Source organism: Ursus arctos, chromosome Y (assembly GCF_023065955.2).
Source record: "Ursus arctos isolate Adak ecotype North America chromosome Y, UrsArc2.0, whole genome shotgun sequence".
Classification (NCBI taxonomy): Eukaryota; Metazoa; Chordata; class Mammalia; order Carnivora; family Ursidae; genus Ursus; species Ursus arctos.
The window spans coordinates 25,393,453-25,411,938 of NC_079874.1; the positions used below are offsets into that span (position 1 = coordinate 25,393,453).

Consider the following 18,486-nt stretch of genomic DNA (forward strand, 5'->3'; position numbering starts at 1 on the left):
TTGATACTCGGTGAGATCACTAACATACATCACATAGTGTCTACATTTTGTATTTGCACATTTTTCAATTTCCTTTCTGCTTAAATGGAAGAAATAGAAAAAGAAAGCGTTATGAAATACCACGTTCAAATGAGTTGTCAGTGTGTTAGGCAGATGCTCATTGTCCAGAGAAACTGGTGTTAATGGCAGCTGGTGTTCAAGGTTCTGATGGCATCGAACATCATGGTGCCATGCACTCTCCCTAATCCAGTTTACATACCGTCTGAGTACAGAGCTTTGTTTTAAACTTGCGTTTCCCTAATGCCTATGGTTCTGAACTCCGGGTCTTAAGTCTGTCAGTCGCCAGACCACTTGCATGCGCCGTAGGGGGAAAAAGAAATCAGAATGATTAACTACTTTAAAATGAGACACCTGTGAGGGACTTTTGAAGCAAGGCGGTCACTCGTGCCAAAACCAAACAGTATAAATTCATCATTTTCCAATTTTAAACCATAAGTCTATAGGAGAGAGCCCCGCAATCAGTTGGGGAATTCAGAAGATCTATGCTTTGGAAATCATTCTTGTAAGGTCTGACCACATGAGAGCATTTAGTCTGTAATTTTTCCCTTAAAAGGCAATCTTTCTGAGCGGGAGGGGCGAGCAAACTGGGGAACCATGTTATAATGACCTTAGAGTGTATCAGTAGAAACAGAGCGTGTTCAATGGGAACGGGGTCCTCAAAGCCCTCGTGACTGTGGCCTCAAGTGAATTCCTTGTTGACCTCCAGTGATGTAACGCGGTAACACTGTTTATTCCGAAGAATGCACATAAAAGAATTGCTCTCGAGATGACTGGGGGAAAAATACTTTGAATTTAGAGCCTCTTTAAAAAGTGGGAAAGGTAAAAGTAAAGGAGGTGGTGCTCTTGAAATGCGGCGGGCTGACCTCCACGTCCGGTTTCCAACATGAACCGTGCTGGGGAGGAGCCACTCTTCTGGAGGGAAGCGAGGGTCAGTGGTCATGATGTGAAGCTGGTCTTTTCTAGAAGTTTTCTTCCTCAGCTTCACCTGCACTGGCGTCACACGCCGATTGTCTTAATTGCTATGCTCCTGTTCCAGGGGTCCCCCTGAAGCCCAGAAAAGAGTTACGGTTTACAGAACTGCAGTCTGGACAGCTGGACGTTAAGTGGTCCTCGAAATTCAACATTTCCATTGAGCCTGTGATCTACGTGGTACAGAGAAGGTGGAATTACGGAATTCATCCTAGCGAAGACGATGCCACGCACTGGCGGACGGTGGCCCAGGTCGGTGGTCCTCGGACTCTCCCCCTCCCCCTTGAGGTCTTGTCGACCACACACCCGCCGGTAGAAGATGAACTCGCTGTGCCTCAGCCTAGGTAGCCTGAGCACCGAAGTGACTTGGTCAGACGGGGCCGTCACAGCCCGCGTGTCTACACAAGACAGGCCGAGCTCCGTACATAGCACCCGGTACAACCAGGAACTTGACTCTTGGCTTCCTTTGCTCAAAACACATGTGGGAGGGAGATGATTTTCTGAGCATTCGCATTTATTTCCTCCAAGAAGTGTACTTCCTTGAGATAAACTTAAAACCGCCCCGAGTAAGAGAACTGCAACGGCATTAGGATGAGTTCATATGACACTGGGTCCTCTAAGTGACTTCTCTTTTTGTCCCGCATCGCAGCCTTCATTCTACACAAGGACTTGAGGTGATGGAGTAAGATTCCTATCACACAAGCACTTGGTGGGAAGGAGCCCGCCGCTCCCCACTCGTTGCCGAGTGCTTCCTCCGTCCCGGTCCGCTTACACGCTGATACCCCAGCTGGATGGCAGCAGTCCTGGGGTTTATCTTAGCGCTGCGGCTTCCCTTTCCGTCTCTCTGATGAGAAAAGCAAATATTTTCTTTCTTTTTAAGCGCTCCTAACTGCACTCCCAGCTGCAAGAAGCCTACACGGTTTCAGAGAAAGAACAGATTCTCAATGTGAAGCCCCTCGTGCCCTCAGCAACGGCAGTGGCTTCTCCACGTGTGTCCGCGGGCACAAATCCTGACCTGGCGTGCAGCGGGTCATTTTGCTCAAGAGATTCCCATTATTCCTTTCAGTAAATACAAAATAAATTTCAGTACCCAGGTGTTTGGAGGAGGAGTTTGATTCTTTTATAATAGGAGTATCTCAAAGAGTATAAACACGGAAGTAATTTAGAGACCCCAAAAGCAATGGGCAATTGGATGTACAGGCAACAAATTACTGGCAAAAAAAACCCCCAAAAAACAAAAACCCCTGGCCAAATAAATTTAGTAATTCTATTTCATACATATTTTCTTTAAAAAAAAGTTTTTTTTAATTAATCCTAAAGATGTCTCGCATCCAGCCTAAAAGTCTGTTTGATTTACATGGTACGCTTCCTGAATGGTACGATCTCACTTGTAAATTTTCCAAATTATTTAAACATTTATGAAAGTAACAGTAAGATCAGTCCTTTATCCCTTCTGTTTTGGAGAGAGGAAAGGTCTTTAATTATTTTGATTATTTTCGCTGCTTCATGTCTTCCTCTGTCTGTCTTCCACCTTCCTTTCTTTGCTAAATGTTGTGGGGATCCTGCTGACTGTAGGTTTTTAAACTCAAGGCCACAAAGAGTAAATGTCGAGGTCCATGAAGGAGTCGCCTCACATTCCGCACAGTGAGGTAGAAAGCCCCATTGAAGAGTTCATAGCCTGCCCTGTTAGATATTAAAGCAAAGGTGACAGCCCCTTCCAAGAGGTTATTACGGAGTGGGGTTTGCGAGGGTTTCGGTTCAATGTCCCTTGACCACGTTCATCCACTGAGCACCGGCTGAGTCAACTTCGCGACTCCAGACGGAGAGGCAGCCAAAGTAGGCACCTTCCCCAGTGTCTGGTTTTTTTCCTGTGGGCATTTTCCTGTGTCCACACACCTGCGGGTCTTTGCAGGTCTTACCCGATTTGCTCAAGTAGGGAAGAAAGGCTTGGGTTACAGTGCACGTCCAGCAATTGTTAAAGCGTGTGGGTCCTCCTCCTGACTTCCAAGACTGTTTGGCAAGCATGTTCAAGAGACGGTTTCTTTCTATAATCAAAAGATGATTTCATCTTCTTGCCTATAATGTAATGATTAGCTCACGTACATATTCGCTCACATGTGTAATGGAGTGGTGAAGCCCCTCGTGGGTTTAATGCTGCATTACGTCACCAGTCGTAAGTAGCCCAGGCATGTTCATGGCGTTGGCTGGACAGATCTTTAACTCTTTGGGGTGAAATCCCTAGGAATGGAATTAAACAGCTGAAATGCCCTAGAAATTCCTTGGCCCCCGACAGCTCTTCTCATAACTGAGGGTGATGACCACACTTAGGCACAAGGGCACAGGGAGGTCAGGGTGGTGTTGCGCTGGCTGACGAGGTGGTGTGCTTTTAAGACACACCCTACTGACACATCTGGATAAAAGGGTGCTCTGTGACACTTCTCCGCAGACCACAGATGAGCGGGTCCAGCTGACGGACATACGACCCAGCAGGTGGTACCAGTTCCGAGTGGCAGCTGTCAACGTGCATGGGACCCGAGGCTTCACGGCCCCCAGCAAACACTTCCGCTCCTCCAAAGGTCAGTCTCGCGTTCCTGACCCTGTGCTCACCTTCCTGCTGGGCACTCCTGGGGTGCAGAGCCATGGTGTCACCATGTCCGTACGTATGGTTGGTCAGCAGGTGGCTTTGCTGTTCTGCGTGAACGGGACCAGATGTGTTTGAAGGCACACGTGTGTGAATGTACGGTTAAGAACGTCACGGGCCTTTTACCTTCAAAACATCGTGCAGGATAACAGAGTGGGGTTTTCTCACCTTGGAAGTGGTGGTTTTCCATGATCAACTGTGTTCAGTCTTGCCTCCAGATAATCTGCCTTAGTCCCCATTCAGCTAATTTCTGGAGAGAAGGGTTTGGTTTGAGGTGCTTGAGGCTGTGAAGCTCTTCCCGAAACGATGGTTGTATTGAGTGTGAATTAATCTCTTTTGCTTCACGACATCCAGAGTTTAAACCCCCGGTCCCCTGTGCCATGGCTGTAATTTTGTTCAGTTCTTATCTCATTGCTGTTGGAAGGCCCCTGGAGTCCAGCGAATACTAATGCTGTGACATGTCTGGCGGGTGGAAGGACCTGACATCTCTGGTGAGTTTCGTGTGTGCTAGTGGAAGGCCGTCCCTGGATTAGATACAAATAACACATCATATGCATTTTCTCCCGTTGTGCTTCGTGGGCCGTGCGTCTTCTCTGTTCGGTCTACACGTGCTGCAGGGTCCCGGGTCACAGCTGGGGGCCAGTGAGCTCATTCACTTACTCCCCAACGTCCTCCGTGGAAGCTAATTTAGACTGATCTTAAACGCTTTGTGATGTTAACGAAGGGTGTAAGATGTGTCCCCTCAGTCCTGTGGCTTTCATTATGGGAAGGTCTGAACTGGCCGCTATCGCTTGCTATTTCTGTTGCGTGATTGGGGAAGTGTGTGTTGCCGCCAGTGTGCCCATGTCTCACTACATCGTATTGCTACCCCCTTGTCAATGACATCATTGCTCTCAGACGAGGAACGCTTGCACCGAAATCATTTGGTATTGGGATTCTATTACACCTTATGTTGTACTCTTTTAACTCTTTTCTAAAAAGACCTGTTAGGAAAGGAAAGGTGCATTTTTTCCCTCCAGTGGGGCAAACACACAAAGCAAGTTTAAAAGTGCAATCATAGCCCTCAAACCTTGTCTTGAGACTGTGTCTCCAAGTGGTCTGATGATTTAGAGAGGCAGGGGGATAAATGATTAACAGTGGGTTCAGAGGTGAGGATCTGTAAGAGGCTTGAGAACTCTTCACCTCGGTTTCATGGTTCAGATGCGACGCAGGCACGATGTGGTCAAAGGCGTTACCATCTGTTCAGTTCCTGGTCTGGCGTTCTCAGGTCACGGCTGCAGATAGAGACAGCAGACAGAAGCCATTGCCAGCCGTGGGAGACAGATGTGGAATACCTTTAGGGGTTGGCTGGGATCTGGGCAGAGCTCCACTGACAGTTCCCAGGGCCGGGCATGTGGCGGCCACCTGCCTCCGAGGCATCCATTCTGAGTAAGTCGCAAGGCCTTGCCATCCCGGGATGCCCCAGCATATCTGAGCACCTGAAGCGTCTACAACTAGGGCTGCACCCCTCAAATTTAAATGGCCTTTTGCTGAATGAGAATGCACTGTGGTGGGGAAGTATATCATTCACCATTACACTGTAGCTCTCTTTCCTGATTTTCCAAACACACCCAACACCGAGCGTTCCAGACTGCAGTCCTTGCCGTCTTGCAAACCAAAAAGGTCTGCACAGAATTCGATTCTACTCCTTTTCCAGTGAAGGTGCATCACGGAATTAAGGAAATGGAATGGATCCGCTAAATGGCGGAGGACATGTCCTTGAGGATTTGCCTAAAGGATCCTTGACCATTGACAAGATGGCACCACATCCTTCCTTGCTTTCTGCCTTACTCCGATCTCATCAAATGGAGAAATGGGCCTTAATGGGGAAACGGTGTTTAACAACTTTACTGAAATATAATTATCGTACCATTAAATTCATTCCTCTGAAGCGTAGAGCCCAGTGGTTTCTGCTATTCACAGACTTGTGCATGACCATCTTCCGCTGGAAGAATCCGCCAAGAGCCTTCCTGCCTTCCTGGGGAAACTTGAAAGTAGAAACGAACTTAGTTTTGAGTCTTCACCTTCTCATCACTCGTGTTCCATTCCCTTTTGTATTAAATATTTGTTAAGCACCTGTGTGTGTCAGGCACTGGTCTAGGCACAGGGGATAATAAATGAATGAAAGGACAAAAATGTCTGCTTTTGTGGAACACACACACTTATGCCAATTGCAGGCATGAGGAAACAGTCAACAAGATTAGTAAGTAAAATACTGTTGTATAGTAGGGTAGGCAGTGACAACTAATGATAAAAATAAAGAGAACACAGGAGATGTTGGGGGGTATTTTGTTTCTGGTTTTAGGGAGGGTGGACAGAGGTTTTGCTGAGAAAGAGATGTTTGTCTAAAGGAGGTGAAACAGTCAGCCTCGCACCAATTTGAAAGAAGAACATTCCAGTTCCTGGAAGCAGTTCGTGCAAAGGTCCTGAGGCAGGAGTGAGCTTGCTGTGTTTTTGGAACAGCAGAGGAGTCTGAGGGTTGAGCAGCAGATCAGGGCAGGGGAGCTGGAGATGAAGCCTAAGAGAAAGGAGGGAGGTGGGCTGATGGAACCATTCTAAAAGTGGGTGTTGCGGGTTGCCCAACTCAGAAAATTCTACAAGTCATTGCACTGTTCCTTGTAATGTGAATTTTATGCAATAGAAGTTAAGTGCCAATAAAGTCATTTAAACAGTTTTTCCCCAGTAAGTCCTCTTTTTCCACTTGATGAGATTAAGTGGGGAAAGGTGTGGTGCCATCTTGCTAATGGTTACATATCCTTTAGACAAGCCCTTCAGGAAATCTTCAACCCTCTGGCGGAGTTATGATACTCCCATCATTCCGCGATGCATCTATGCTGGACCCATCATAGAAGCTCTTACAAATTCTGCACGAGCACTTGTGGTTTGCAAGGGTGCAACGGTTAGAGTCTAGAATGTTCCTCACAATGGGATGTACAGAAGTATGGATACGGGGTGTATTTGTAAAACCAGGAAGTAGAACATTGTACCAGAGGCTGCCATGTTTCCAAAAATGGTGTATTTTCATTTAATAAAAGCCCATTTATTCTGCTGTGCCCCAGAACTGAAATTGTACCGTTGTAACTCCTCTAGTGGTTTAAAATGGCTTTGAGAAAGAATGATTGCTTCTAAAATAATAGTCTGTGCAAAGGGTAAGTGTATTTGAGTTGGGTGGAGGGCCAGCCTTGGTCATTTAAGTCTGGGTCAAGGGGAAGGGATTTTTTTCCATCTACAATAAACACTTCTGAAAATAAAAGGAAAATTAAATAGAGAAAGAAAAAACCCTTGATAAAATGGGTTTCATTTCGTTTATGCTTTCTGCCTGGTATTCATTGGCCATAATCCTGATTTTCATGGAAAAGCCAAAATTCTTGTCATTCTCTTCTTAAGCGTTCTGTTTAAATACAGAATTAGTCTGTGGTTTGCCAGAATGGATTGGCTATTAGCTAAGTTAATTTCCTTTTAACTTGTGTATTTTCCCATAACTTCATCCTAACCCCTTAGAATGCTGATTTTTACAGAAAATTCTGAGTTGTGCATAGATTGGTAACTCAGTTTCATGTTTTCCTCCTCCCGGTGAATACCATTTTTGTTGTCAGCTTCCAGAAGACATGCATGGTTATAAAATGGAGACAATCAGTCATTCCTGCTGGCAGCAGAAAGCCCAAAATAGAGCTTGGGATGATTTCTGTATTTACTTATTTCAATTTTTTACTACCTTTCCCCTGGTACTTAAGAAGGCAAATTGGCTTCAGTGTTAAACATCAACATTACAAATAAGTCAGTATCCTAATGTCTCTTTCTGGCTTCTGTCTCTTTATTTGGAAGCTAGAAATGGTAATGCTTCTCCACGGAGAATTACCTTGGTAGGTCACCGAGAGGATGGAGCGCCTTTCTAGCTACCAAGCTGCCAGGTTGTAGGGTCTCCCCAAACGCTTCCATGCTATTGCACTGGACCAAAGCATGGGAGACATGGTGTGTAGGAACTCAAGGGTCGCTAGGCCCGTCTGTGCACGTGAGCCTGACCCACGCACATTACCAGGAGCTGCGGGGCTTCTCCAGAGGCCCATGCGAGTGAAAGCTTTGAGTGGAGGTGGCTTATTTCGGAGGGAATCCAGGAAACCGGGTAGGTGGGAGGTGAAGGAAGACAGAGAGCAGAAGGAAGAGGATGAAAAGGTGTGTGGTGATACCAGCTGCCACCATGGGTGACCAGAACTCCTTGCCATGGGGCCTCGGGGAGCGGAGATGGGCTGTCCCCCGGGACCTCTGTCCTGCAGGTGGGCAGAGCCCGCTCTGGCCCTGGGGGAGCGGGCGGAAGGCACAGGTGAAGGGCTGGCATTTAGAAGTTGAGCTGTGTGTGTCCTGGAACAGGGCAGTGCAAGGACGAAGGTTTGGGACCCTGGGGGTCTGCAGTGGTTTTACGGCACACCACAGCATTCCTGTTACAGACGGATCTAGGACCTTTTCAGTCTGTTTAAAGTCCTGTATGAACAGTCCCGTGAGAGGAATGCCCGCATCGCTAGATTCCCGGTCTGCTTCCTGTGTCCGAGGGCGAGGGCGGTGGTAACTGCAAACACGCATGCCGTCCTAGCCTCACTCGTGTCCTCTCCCCTGATACCACCCTATCCCAGCAGCCGGCAAGCTTCCTGTGGCAGCTGTAGGATTTTGAACGAGCAGAGGCCCCAGACATGGGCGTGAACCACCCAGAGGGACAGTCATACCTACCCGAAACGTACTTTTTGTCTTCCATGCCATATTTGCTTCTTTTTCAGCAAATCAGTGTTTCACCTTTCCTTGATCATGTGTATTTATCAGCAAAAAATGTGTATGAGTTGCATATGCAATATTGGAAATATATGTTGCTAAGTCCTCGTACCTTTGCCAAAATGTTCTTCACAAGTTTGCCAAATTTGAGAAAGAGTGCGTCTGCCTTTCGGCATGACTTTCATGTGTCAACATGGGTAGTGACGGAAGGAAGACTTCCAATTTCATAGATGGTACAAAGCAAAATCTGATTTTTTTTTGGCATGTTGCCAAAAACGGCAAACATTCGGGTATTTGCGATTATTCAACCTCTGTCTAACATTCTGAAATAGCAAACATTAAAGGCAACTTACCAGAAAAAACGGTAAAATCCATCTTTTGTTGTCATTCAGCTGAAACATCATCTTTTACTGATGATACTCACTGCCCTCCAGATTCAGGGTTTCTCCTACATCTCTCTTCTCTGTGTTCCCACGTGTACCGGACACATTATCAAGGACAAGCAGCAGACAGAAGTGTTTTCCGAGCGCAGAAGTATCACCCTGGCTGTTATTGCATGCATACGTTACAGAGTGTCGGTAAACCGAGAACAGACATCACTGGGGGTCATAAAGCTCCCTGCTGCTCCTCGGGGACCCATGACTCTCGAGGCCGTTCCACAGCTGCTCCGTGAGCGCCCTTTCCACTGGGCGAGACGCCCGGGTGCGTGGGTCTTGAACGTACAGACAGTTGGTAACCCGCCCGTAGGGGAGCTTCTGCAGGTTTTCAAAGGCTTAGCAGTTGTTGTGTGTCTCGATACGGCAGGGTGATTTCTCTTTTTGTAATGAGGGAAGGAAAATGGCCCAGCTGCTGAGTCTGGACAGGAAAAGAAAAGCTAAATATTACGACCAACCTTCTAATTTGGTTGCAGAAGGTATGAGTAGTTCTACCATTGCTTGAAGAATGTAACTGCACTCGATCAGGGTGACTTAGCTTAGGAGAGAGATTCCTGTAATGCGTTTCAGTGGGAGGTTTGATCTCTGGATCCCGTATGAAGAAAGCAAGTAATACAATTAACATTCATTTGCTTAGAACATATGTTGTTTCTCTGTGTGCACGTGTCTGAAGATATTTGTGGATATGCGTATGGTTATTTATTTATCATCTCTGTTTTGCCGTTTGCATGCTACCGTTCACTTCTGGCATTACTCACCAAAAGTTCGAGAAAGAACGCAACCTTAACCACCCAAGATGAAACCCAAATGTTCCATCTTCCATGGCTGGAAGCACCACGTATGATCATTAATAAACGGAACTATTTTTGTTCAACGCGTCATTGGATGTTCATGCTAAATGATTGATACAGCTCACAGTGGAAATTGTAGATAAGTAGAAAAACCTAGCACGCCTTCCGAGGCCAGTTATCTTTGGAAGTGTGCGTCCTTTCTGCTTTCCGAGATGTGTTTCTGCAGATAAGTGGGGAGAGCCCACAGAGGGAGCAGAGAGCAGCAGAAAGGGAATCGAGGTGGGGGAAACGTGCTCTCATTTAAGCTTCAGAGGGAGGCCTGGGAGAGCATTGGTCTTGTGACAACTCTGACCCTCCCGCTCAATGCTCTAGGACATAAATCTCCCAAGCTCCATTTCCTCACCTGTAAAATAGGAACAGAAGTCCAACATTTACTCAACGAAGTACAACCATACATTTGTAACATTAGAGATGGTGCTCATGTCAAGTTTCAAGAGCTAATGGTATCACTGCTTTTGAAAGACTAGCTCAGGGATTGGCAGTCTATGGCCCGTGGTCCAAATTTGGCTTGCTGCCTGCTTTTGCAGATAAAGTTTTATTGGCACACGCCTCACTTGTCGACATCATTTCCACGGCTGCGTTTGAGCTACGGTAGCAAAATTAGGTCGTTGCCACAGAGATCGTATGGTCTTCAGATTCTGAAGTTAAGTTTACTCTGCCCCCTGACCAAAAAAGTTCGTCAGTCCCTGCACTTGACTATCACGATGGCACTTTCCCTGTGGAAGGGCTGTCGATCCGTGTTTTCCTTCTGTGGGCACACCAGCCCATGGTCATGGCGGTGACATGTAACACAGGGACAGGTGTGGCACGTGTAGGCGTGTATTTTACAGCTCAGCTTCCTCTCTCTGCCCTCCTCTTCAGTCTCCTGACTCTGCTGCTACCTGTGACTTGGATGACCTTGGACAAGTCACTTTCTAATCTGAAGCCCTGCACCAGTTTCTAAAAAAAGTGCCAAGTGAATACATTGTAGAATCCCTTAGGGTTTTATTAACATGTAGAATCTTATATACATACATATATTTTTTCACATGCAGACTTCCAAGTAGACATTTCAAAATCTGAATGTAATTAAGACATCATGCAAACCGAAAGAAAAGATTCTGTGTGATTCAGCGAAGGGAATATAGTTTCCCTCGTAATGTAGAGAGCCATCACACGAGGCCGGGAATGACTTGGCTATGGGACTTTTCGGACTGAAAGTGAAATCCTTCAGATTAGACAGATGAGACAGGCTGCCACTCACCTGACGTCTATAGCAAGTAAAGGGACAAATGAATATTTGGTTTGCACAGGAAAATCAGGGCAGTAACCAGACAATCTCTGCAGTTGCCTTTGGCTCATAATTGAACGGTGATTAGTTTGGGGGTGTCTCATCTTGCTAATGGAAGTCCACCATCTCGAGAGTGGAAATTGTCAAAAAGGGCTTGACATTTCCAATAATGTCAAGGAAATACTGCTGATTTGCATATTTGAAAGCATGATTTCCTCATAAGTTGTTCTCAGGAATTGTGTGGTTGCGTGTTTCATAACGTGTCATCAACGAGAGGACGTTATTCTGGATTATTATGATCACATCCAAGGTGAGATCAAGTTTCCCAGGGCAGTAAGTACGTACGTACTGAATGGAGTCGATGAGGACGGTGGTGAAATGCCCAAGATTACACCTGGATTTCTTGAGAAGAAGAGGAGATGATTTTGAGCTCTTCCTGTACACCTACGACGAGTGGAGGACTCACACAACTACTTATTTTCAGCACACAGACAGACTTTCAGGTGCAGCCCTGGAGACGTATACAGCTGCGATCGTCTTTCCACATTGAAACTGTTTGCCTTGCCTTGAAGTGATGATTAGCTTGCAAACCAGTTTCCCTGGCAGAAAAGTCTGTAGCTCCTTTTTCCAGGTTGCAGATGGAGTCTTACTGCAGAGGAAGGGGGATTGCTTCCTCTTGCTTGGAGTCTCTTATTTCAAGCCAGAAAGAGCCTCCCCTTTGATTTTGCAGTTCACTTCACGGTCTTACGATTCACCCCTTCCGGTTGACGGGGTTTAAAACTGGCACTGAAATATCACCTTACAAATTAAAGCCAACATTTAGGAAATGTATTTTCCATCTACTCGTTTACCGACTGTTTCCTGAGTGCCTACTATGTGCTAGCCCCTCTTCTCAAGGCTGGGGCTACAGAAGAGAGCAACACAGGTAGAAAAGAGTCTCCCCTCCTGGAGCTTTCATTATCGTGAGTGGAGGCAGATGGCAAATAAAGTGCATAATAAGTCAGTCGTAATAAGGGCTGCGGAGAGCAGGAAAGCAGGAGAAGGTCACGGTGAAAACGTTCTCGGTGGCAGGAGGGGGAGCAGGTAGCTGTTTGGAACAGGGTGGCATCTGGTAGGCCCGCAGTGGGTGAGGAGCCCGCCATGGGGAGATCTGGGGGAAGGCATACAGGCAAACCAGGGGAAGCCCCTCGGCCTCGTGGTTGTCCTCTCCGAGCAATCGTATGGGAACGATGTGGCGAGAGCAGAGGGGTCTGGGGGGGCCGGGCGAGGACTCGGGAGGGAATGCGAGGCCAGCACCTGCAGGCCGTTTGCGAGGCTGCAACACTGTGCCTCTGACTGAGCCGGGAAGCTCGCAGGGCGGGAGCCACGGGACGTGGTGTGTGCAGTGAAGAATCACCGAGAGCTGTGTTGAGGAGAGGCCGTCTCAGCACGAGGGAGTGCTGACAGGAGGTCTCTGCAGTAACGGGGGAAAGAGGGTGCTGTCTGCTGCAGGCTGCTGGTCGTGCTGAAAAGCAGTCAGCGGTGATGTACTTTGAAGTCAGTGCTGACAGGTGTTGCTGAAGGGACATGAGAGCCCAGAAGTGTATGACCTCAAGGTTTTCGGTCTGGTTAAGCGGAAGGAAGGAGTTTCCATTTACTGGAATGGTGGCTCTTATCGTGGGGTGACAACGGTGATGATTTGAGTGTTGGAGACATTATTTTTGAGTTGGCTCTGAGACCACCACGTGGAGCTGACAGGAAAACCATCGAATATTTGTCCGTTTGGGGCAAAGTCTCTCTTGAAGACATACAGCCGAGAGTCAGCAGCACAAAGACTTTGGATAAAGCTGTGACCGGACACGATCCCTAGAAAGTGCGAGGACATGAGAGAGAAGAGGTCCCCAACATCAGGGGCCGGATGCCGTCCTGTTTAGAGATCGTGGCGTGGGGGCGAACCAGACAGGGGGGCCGGGAAGAGAATGCGCGTCCTGTGGGACCGAAGGGAAATTCAGCAGAGTGGCGGCAAGTGGAGACTGTGAGTTGACAAGAAGGCGGTGGTGAGCCGTGTCGCTCCGTGTGGACGATGGGCGTGGGGCTCCTCGGGGCTCTGCTGAGCCAGCACCGCAGGGAACCGGGGCTTCCCTCGCCCAGGCTAAGGGAAACCAGCGTCTTCCAGCATACGCACAACGGAGTCATGAGCACACCTCCTGCTTTCTGGCCACCGGGTGCCGTGCTTTTCAAGCTGTAGCCTGCAGGTAGATCGTCCACTCCAGAATTACGTGTGCATTTGACATTGAAAACACCTTACGTAAAACCTACAAATACATACTTATGTACATACGTAGAGCATATACATAGAGGGACCCCTCTGGGACTCAGTGCATCAGTGTATCCCACTGTATGTCTGGGGCGCTCCCAGAAGGCTCCTGACCTTCACGGTTTCAGAACCACCCAAGGAGCAGTGTCACGAAACGTGCTTTGCATTAGGCACTTACCTGAGAAAGCAACTACGAAAGGTTCTCGTTTTTAAAAATTAAGCCATCATCCAAACCTCCAATCCTTCCTTCCGTATCTCGGAGAAAAGCCATTTTTAAAAATAATTCCTGTTTTCATCATTCCCAAACCACGAAGGGTCCTGACAGTAAAAACATGGGTGTTTTTCCCTCCGTCTTCCTTTCTATCAAGTTAGATATAACGTGTTTGCACTTCTGATGCACATGCTATCATAATTGGAGTTATTGACAGCATTTTTCAGGGAGGGCGTCTCCAAACGAAACCGTCTGTAAATCATGTGTGGAGAGCGGCGCGCTCACTTTGCGGCAGGAAACGAAGGCAAGCCCGTCTCGCTTGTGCATAGTCAGTCATGTTCGTATGCATATTTAAAATGGAGATTTGTAGGGCGATAATTCCAGAGCCTCGCCTGCCTCTTGACAGCTGAGAAGTTTTGGTTTATGTGACAAGCCAGAAATGGTGAAATTACAAAAATGGATGTTGTCCGTATGTCATCCAATTTGTGATGTAGGTGAAGAAAAAACGCTTTACTTTGGCTGATCTCCCTTTGTTGCTCTTGCCGAAGCCGAGATCAAAAGCTACAGGACCTCTGAGATGGAGGCAGTTACTCGTGTGCCCTGCATTTCTTTTTCTTTCCAGACTTTTCACAGGCAGGTCTGCTTTGCTGATCTATTTAATGTCAGCCAGCCTAACAGAATTTTACCTTTTTTTTTTTTAAGATTTTATTTATTTGAGAGAGCAAGTGCGCACGAGCAGGGGGGAGGCGTGGAGGGAGAGGAAGGGAGAAAGAACCTTGAGCAGATTTTGCACTGAGCGCAGAGCCCAGTGCAGGCTGGATCTCGTGACCGAGGGATGGGGACCTGGACCAAAACCAAGCGTCAGATGCTGAACCAACCGAGCCACCCAGCTGCCCCAAATTTTACCATGTTTTATAAAATATTGTCCATTTCGACACAGTGAAAGTTTAGCTGGGTTATAGTGGTATGTAAATGCCTACAAGGAGCCTTCTACCTTACAAATATGGCCCAAACAAATGTATCTTACTGTTTTGTATCCGTGTTTTCATTTGAGGCTTGCAGAGGGGATGGTGTTTGTTTTCAGCTTTTCTCCATGTAAAGGGCAGTGCTCACGTGTTGACCATGTAGTCATTAGCCACACAAGGATATGGGTTCTGTGGTCACCGTGGCACTCGAGTGTGTGGTTTGTCTTTCTCCCGGATTTCAGATCCATCGGCACCACCCGCTCCGGCCAACCTCCGGCTTGCAAATTCCACCGTCAACAGTGACAACACCGTGACCGTGGCTGTGGTGTGGGATCGTCCCGAGGAACCAGACATCCCTGTACACCACTACAAGGTGTTCTGGAGCTGGACAGTCAGCAGCAAATCCCTCGTCCCCACAAAAAAGAAGCGGAGGAAGACCACGGATGGGGTAAGTGGGCGCGAGAAGGGAAAGTGTCGTCTTCTTGCATGGCACACTTGAACTTGAGGAGGGAAAGTGTTGTCTTCTTGCATGGCACACTTGAACTTGAGGTGACAGGTGCTGAGGTCAGAGAAGGAACGGTTGGAGAGCTTCCCATCCCTCTCATTTGGGCTGAGGAAGTACAGAGGATGAACGGTCATTCCAGAAGTTTTGCCTTTACATTTTAGGTGAAAATAGCTGAATTTAGCTCGCTGAGCTACTCCTATCCAAATGGCAGGTGCAACTCCAGGAGAGGAACAGAAATCATTTTGTCTTGACTGTCTGGTCATAGAAAATGATAGAACTCAATGTCCTTTTTTTTTTTTTTTTTAAGATTTTATTTACTTATTTGAGAAAGAATGAATGCGAGAGAGAGCACGAGCTGGGGGAGGGTCAGAGGGAGAAGCAGACTCCCCGCTGAGCAGGGAGCCTGGTACGGACTCGATCCTGGGACTCCAGGATCATGACCTGAGCCGAAGGCAATCTCTTAACTGACTGACCCACCCAGGCGCCCTCAAAATGCCTTTTACATTTAGATCTTGTTTGGTTTTGTTTGAGATCCTTGTAAATCGCCGAGCAAATGTCCGTGTCTTTCCTGTCACAGGGGATTTTCATCTGTAAGCTAATCAGCTTAGAAAATGCATGTTTGACAAGATATTGGTCCCGTTGATTAAAGAGCTTGGAATGGTTTATTTTCCAGATGCCAAGAAATAAAGTCTCCACTGAACCGTTTTCTGAAATGAGAGTTCTATGAGAGTGAACATTTGGCATTGTATGAGATTCCTAGTGCACGAAAAGGCGTTCCTCGGTTTCCTTTATTGTTGTTAGAAAACTTACATAAACAACTTCCCCCTAATTTATAAAGCTGAATTCCATTAAAAAATACATGTTTGAAAACATTTTTTAAAAGGGTAGCAAGGCTTTTTTTGGGGCAGTGAACATTCCAATTTCTGTGCCATTTAGAATTCTAAAATATGCGTCCAAAAGTCTATATCCTCGATATTTAGCTGATGCCTATCTTGGTTTTAGTTTTAAGAAACTTTCTGACAGCTCTATCCTTTATTTTCAAGGACTTCACAGTAAGTGATAACTGGCAATGCATGGTTATCTCCTAGGAAGATTTAAAGGAGCTCAAGTTGTGGGATCATAGGGGTTGGAAGCAAAATGTGACCTGTGAAGTGGTTGTAGTGCCTACACACACATGCGCACACACACGTGTGAACACACACCATCAGTTGGCAAACAGTATCATGGCTTTGGGACAAAGAGGACAGGCAGGGCAGGCTTGTAACGGGCTTGGCGCATCTTGTCTTCCTCTGCAGTCCCAGAATTCCGTGCTCCTGGACAGACTCCAGCCAGACTCCAGCTACACCGTGGAGCTGCAGGCCATCGCATACTGGGGGCAGACGCGCCTGAAGGGGGCCAAGGCCTCCCTGCACTTCACGCCCACGCACGCCGCCAGCCACAGTAAGTGCCGCGTGCTTGTTGTCGGGCGAGCAAGAAAGCCAGGACTCGCCCGAGAGAGTGTGAGGTTTTCACCTACAGTCGTGACCTGGTAATCTTGCTATCGGTAAACTTACAATGCCAAGCTAGGTGACCTCTAGAATGACCACGTGTCAGACAGTTTCACCTTCGAAGTTTCTCTTTTGATTTTTGTCCACCGAATATGCAATATTTTGGTGTCATAATGGAAATTGAACAAGAAAACTTAGGTCTCCTAAAAACGTGACAGGTGACACACCCATTTTCATGGGTATTTCCCAGCGGTCGCCGTCCTTTCTTGAAAGGCTACTTCATATTCCAGTAACTAAGTTATTCCCTTATTGATTTTCCTGGTTCCCAGTTTTCCTAAACTAGTACATTTGCCACAAACTGTGCAAAGCAAAAGCAGAGTCTTATATGGCACTCGTATCTGAGCCGGAAAATAAGTTACTTTCTTGTTTCCGGCTCTGTTCACAAGAGGGGACAGGTTAGAGCCGCAGTGGAGAAGCGCCTGGCAAGGTTTCGGGGAGTGGGGCACCTGAAAGGAGCGTGTGATGTTGATTCCTGAGGAGTAGAGCCCCAGGTGTCTGCCTTGCATCGTGGATCTGGTGCAGAGGGCAGAAGAACGGGCTAAAAGCTTGTCTGAATTTTGGAAAGGCGAGCCTCGCTCTGCAGAGTTAGACGCGGTCATTGCTTGTAATTATCTTCTACCACCTGCGAAACGTTGGGTCGAATGAGCAGCTCTGTTTGAAGTGACGCTTTCAAAAAGTTCTAGAAACAGAGCTTCCTACCTGTTTGAGAAACCGTCTCTTTGGAGATTAAATGTATTTGAAACAGTCTACGATTTCTCTGTATGAGTCTGGGTATAACACAAGTTTTACCTAAAACTTCTCATAGAAACTTTTCTATATGTTTAGCAACTTACACTGATTTTTTAATCCTGTCATCTATCCATTCCTCAACCTGAAATGTATGGCTACGAATTATGACATTACTGTGTCTAATGATGGGGATGCTTACTGTGTTAGACTCCATTATATGATAAACACAGGAGCCTATGTATATACTGCATAGACCAAGGATACACAGTCTAGTATATATGTGCCATGTATGTGTGTGCGGGTGCAGACACATGCAGACACCTATACACATGCACACACATACACATGCACACACATGCATATGCACACGTGTACACACACACCTGTACGCACACACACGTGTACACGCACACACACCTGTGCGGGTGCAGACACATGCAGACACCTATACACATGCACACACATACACATGCACACACATGCACATGTGTACATGCACACACGCCTGTACGCACACACATGTGCATGAACGCACGTACACATATGCACACACCTGTACACATGCACACACATATACACGCACACACACGCACATGTACACATGCATACACATATACACATAAACATGCATACACACGTGCACACATACACCCACACACGTGTGCACACATGCACATGCACGCACATGCACATACACATGCGTGCACACATACATGCACATACATGCATACAAGCATACACATGCACATACATGTGCACACACATTATTGCAGCACTAGATGCATTTTGATCTCTGCCTAATGTTGAGTTGGGAAGATAACCACGTCCACATGATCACACAAGCATTAGTCCATCGCACACACAGCCGTATAGAACTGAGGAAGCAGAAGGTGCTAAGGTGGCGGTGGGAAAGGAGAGCCCTGAAGAGCAGGGAGGGCCCCATGGGCCCACGAGGCACGGGCATCAGCCCACGCAAGTGTGGAGTGCGTGTGAGTGCAGAGACTGGAAAGAACACCGAGTGTGCAGAGAAGTCAGTGCTGGGGGAAAAGGAAGGAAGGGGGAGTGGGAGGCAGGGCTGTCCCTGGGAGAGGTCCATGAGTTGCGTGGACTCGGCACCATCCGTGTGCTGCTGACTCCCCACATCTACCGGCCCGACCACGGGCTGAGGGTAGAGCCCTGCACTCAGCTGGCAGCGTAGCACCTGCACT

The 18,486-nt window shown here is 47.3% G+C and overlaps 1 protein-coding gene across 2 annotated transcripts in view; it reads left to right on the forward strand.

Annotated features, from left to right (window-relative positions):
• LOC130541803 (anosmin-1) overlaps positions 1-18,486 on the forward strand; it is a 182,850-nt gene that overhangs the window by 133,765 nt on the left and 30,599 nt on the right. For both annotated transcript variants that reach the window (XM_057315651.1, XM_057315640.1), the window contains exons 5-8: positions 1,097-1,281; positions 3,476-3,605; positions 14,740-14,945; positions 16,298-16,442. In XM_057315651.1, the coding sequence (XP_057171634.1) occupies positions 1,097-1,281; positions 3,476-3,605; positions 14,740-14,945; positions 16,298-16,442 (666 nt within the window). The remainder of the gene's footprint in view (positions 1-1,096; positions 1,282-3,475; positions 3,606-14,739; positions 14,946-16,297; positions 16,443-18,486) is intronic.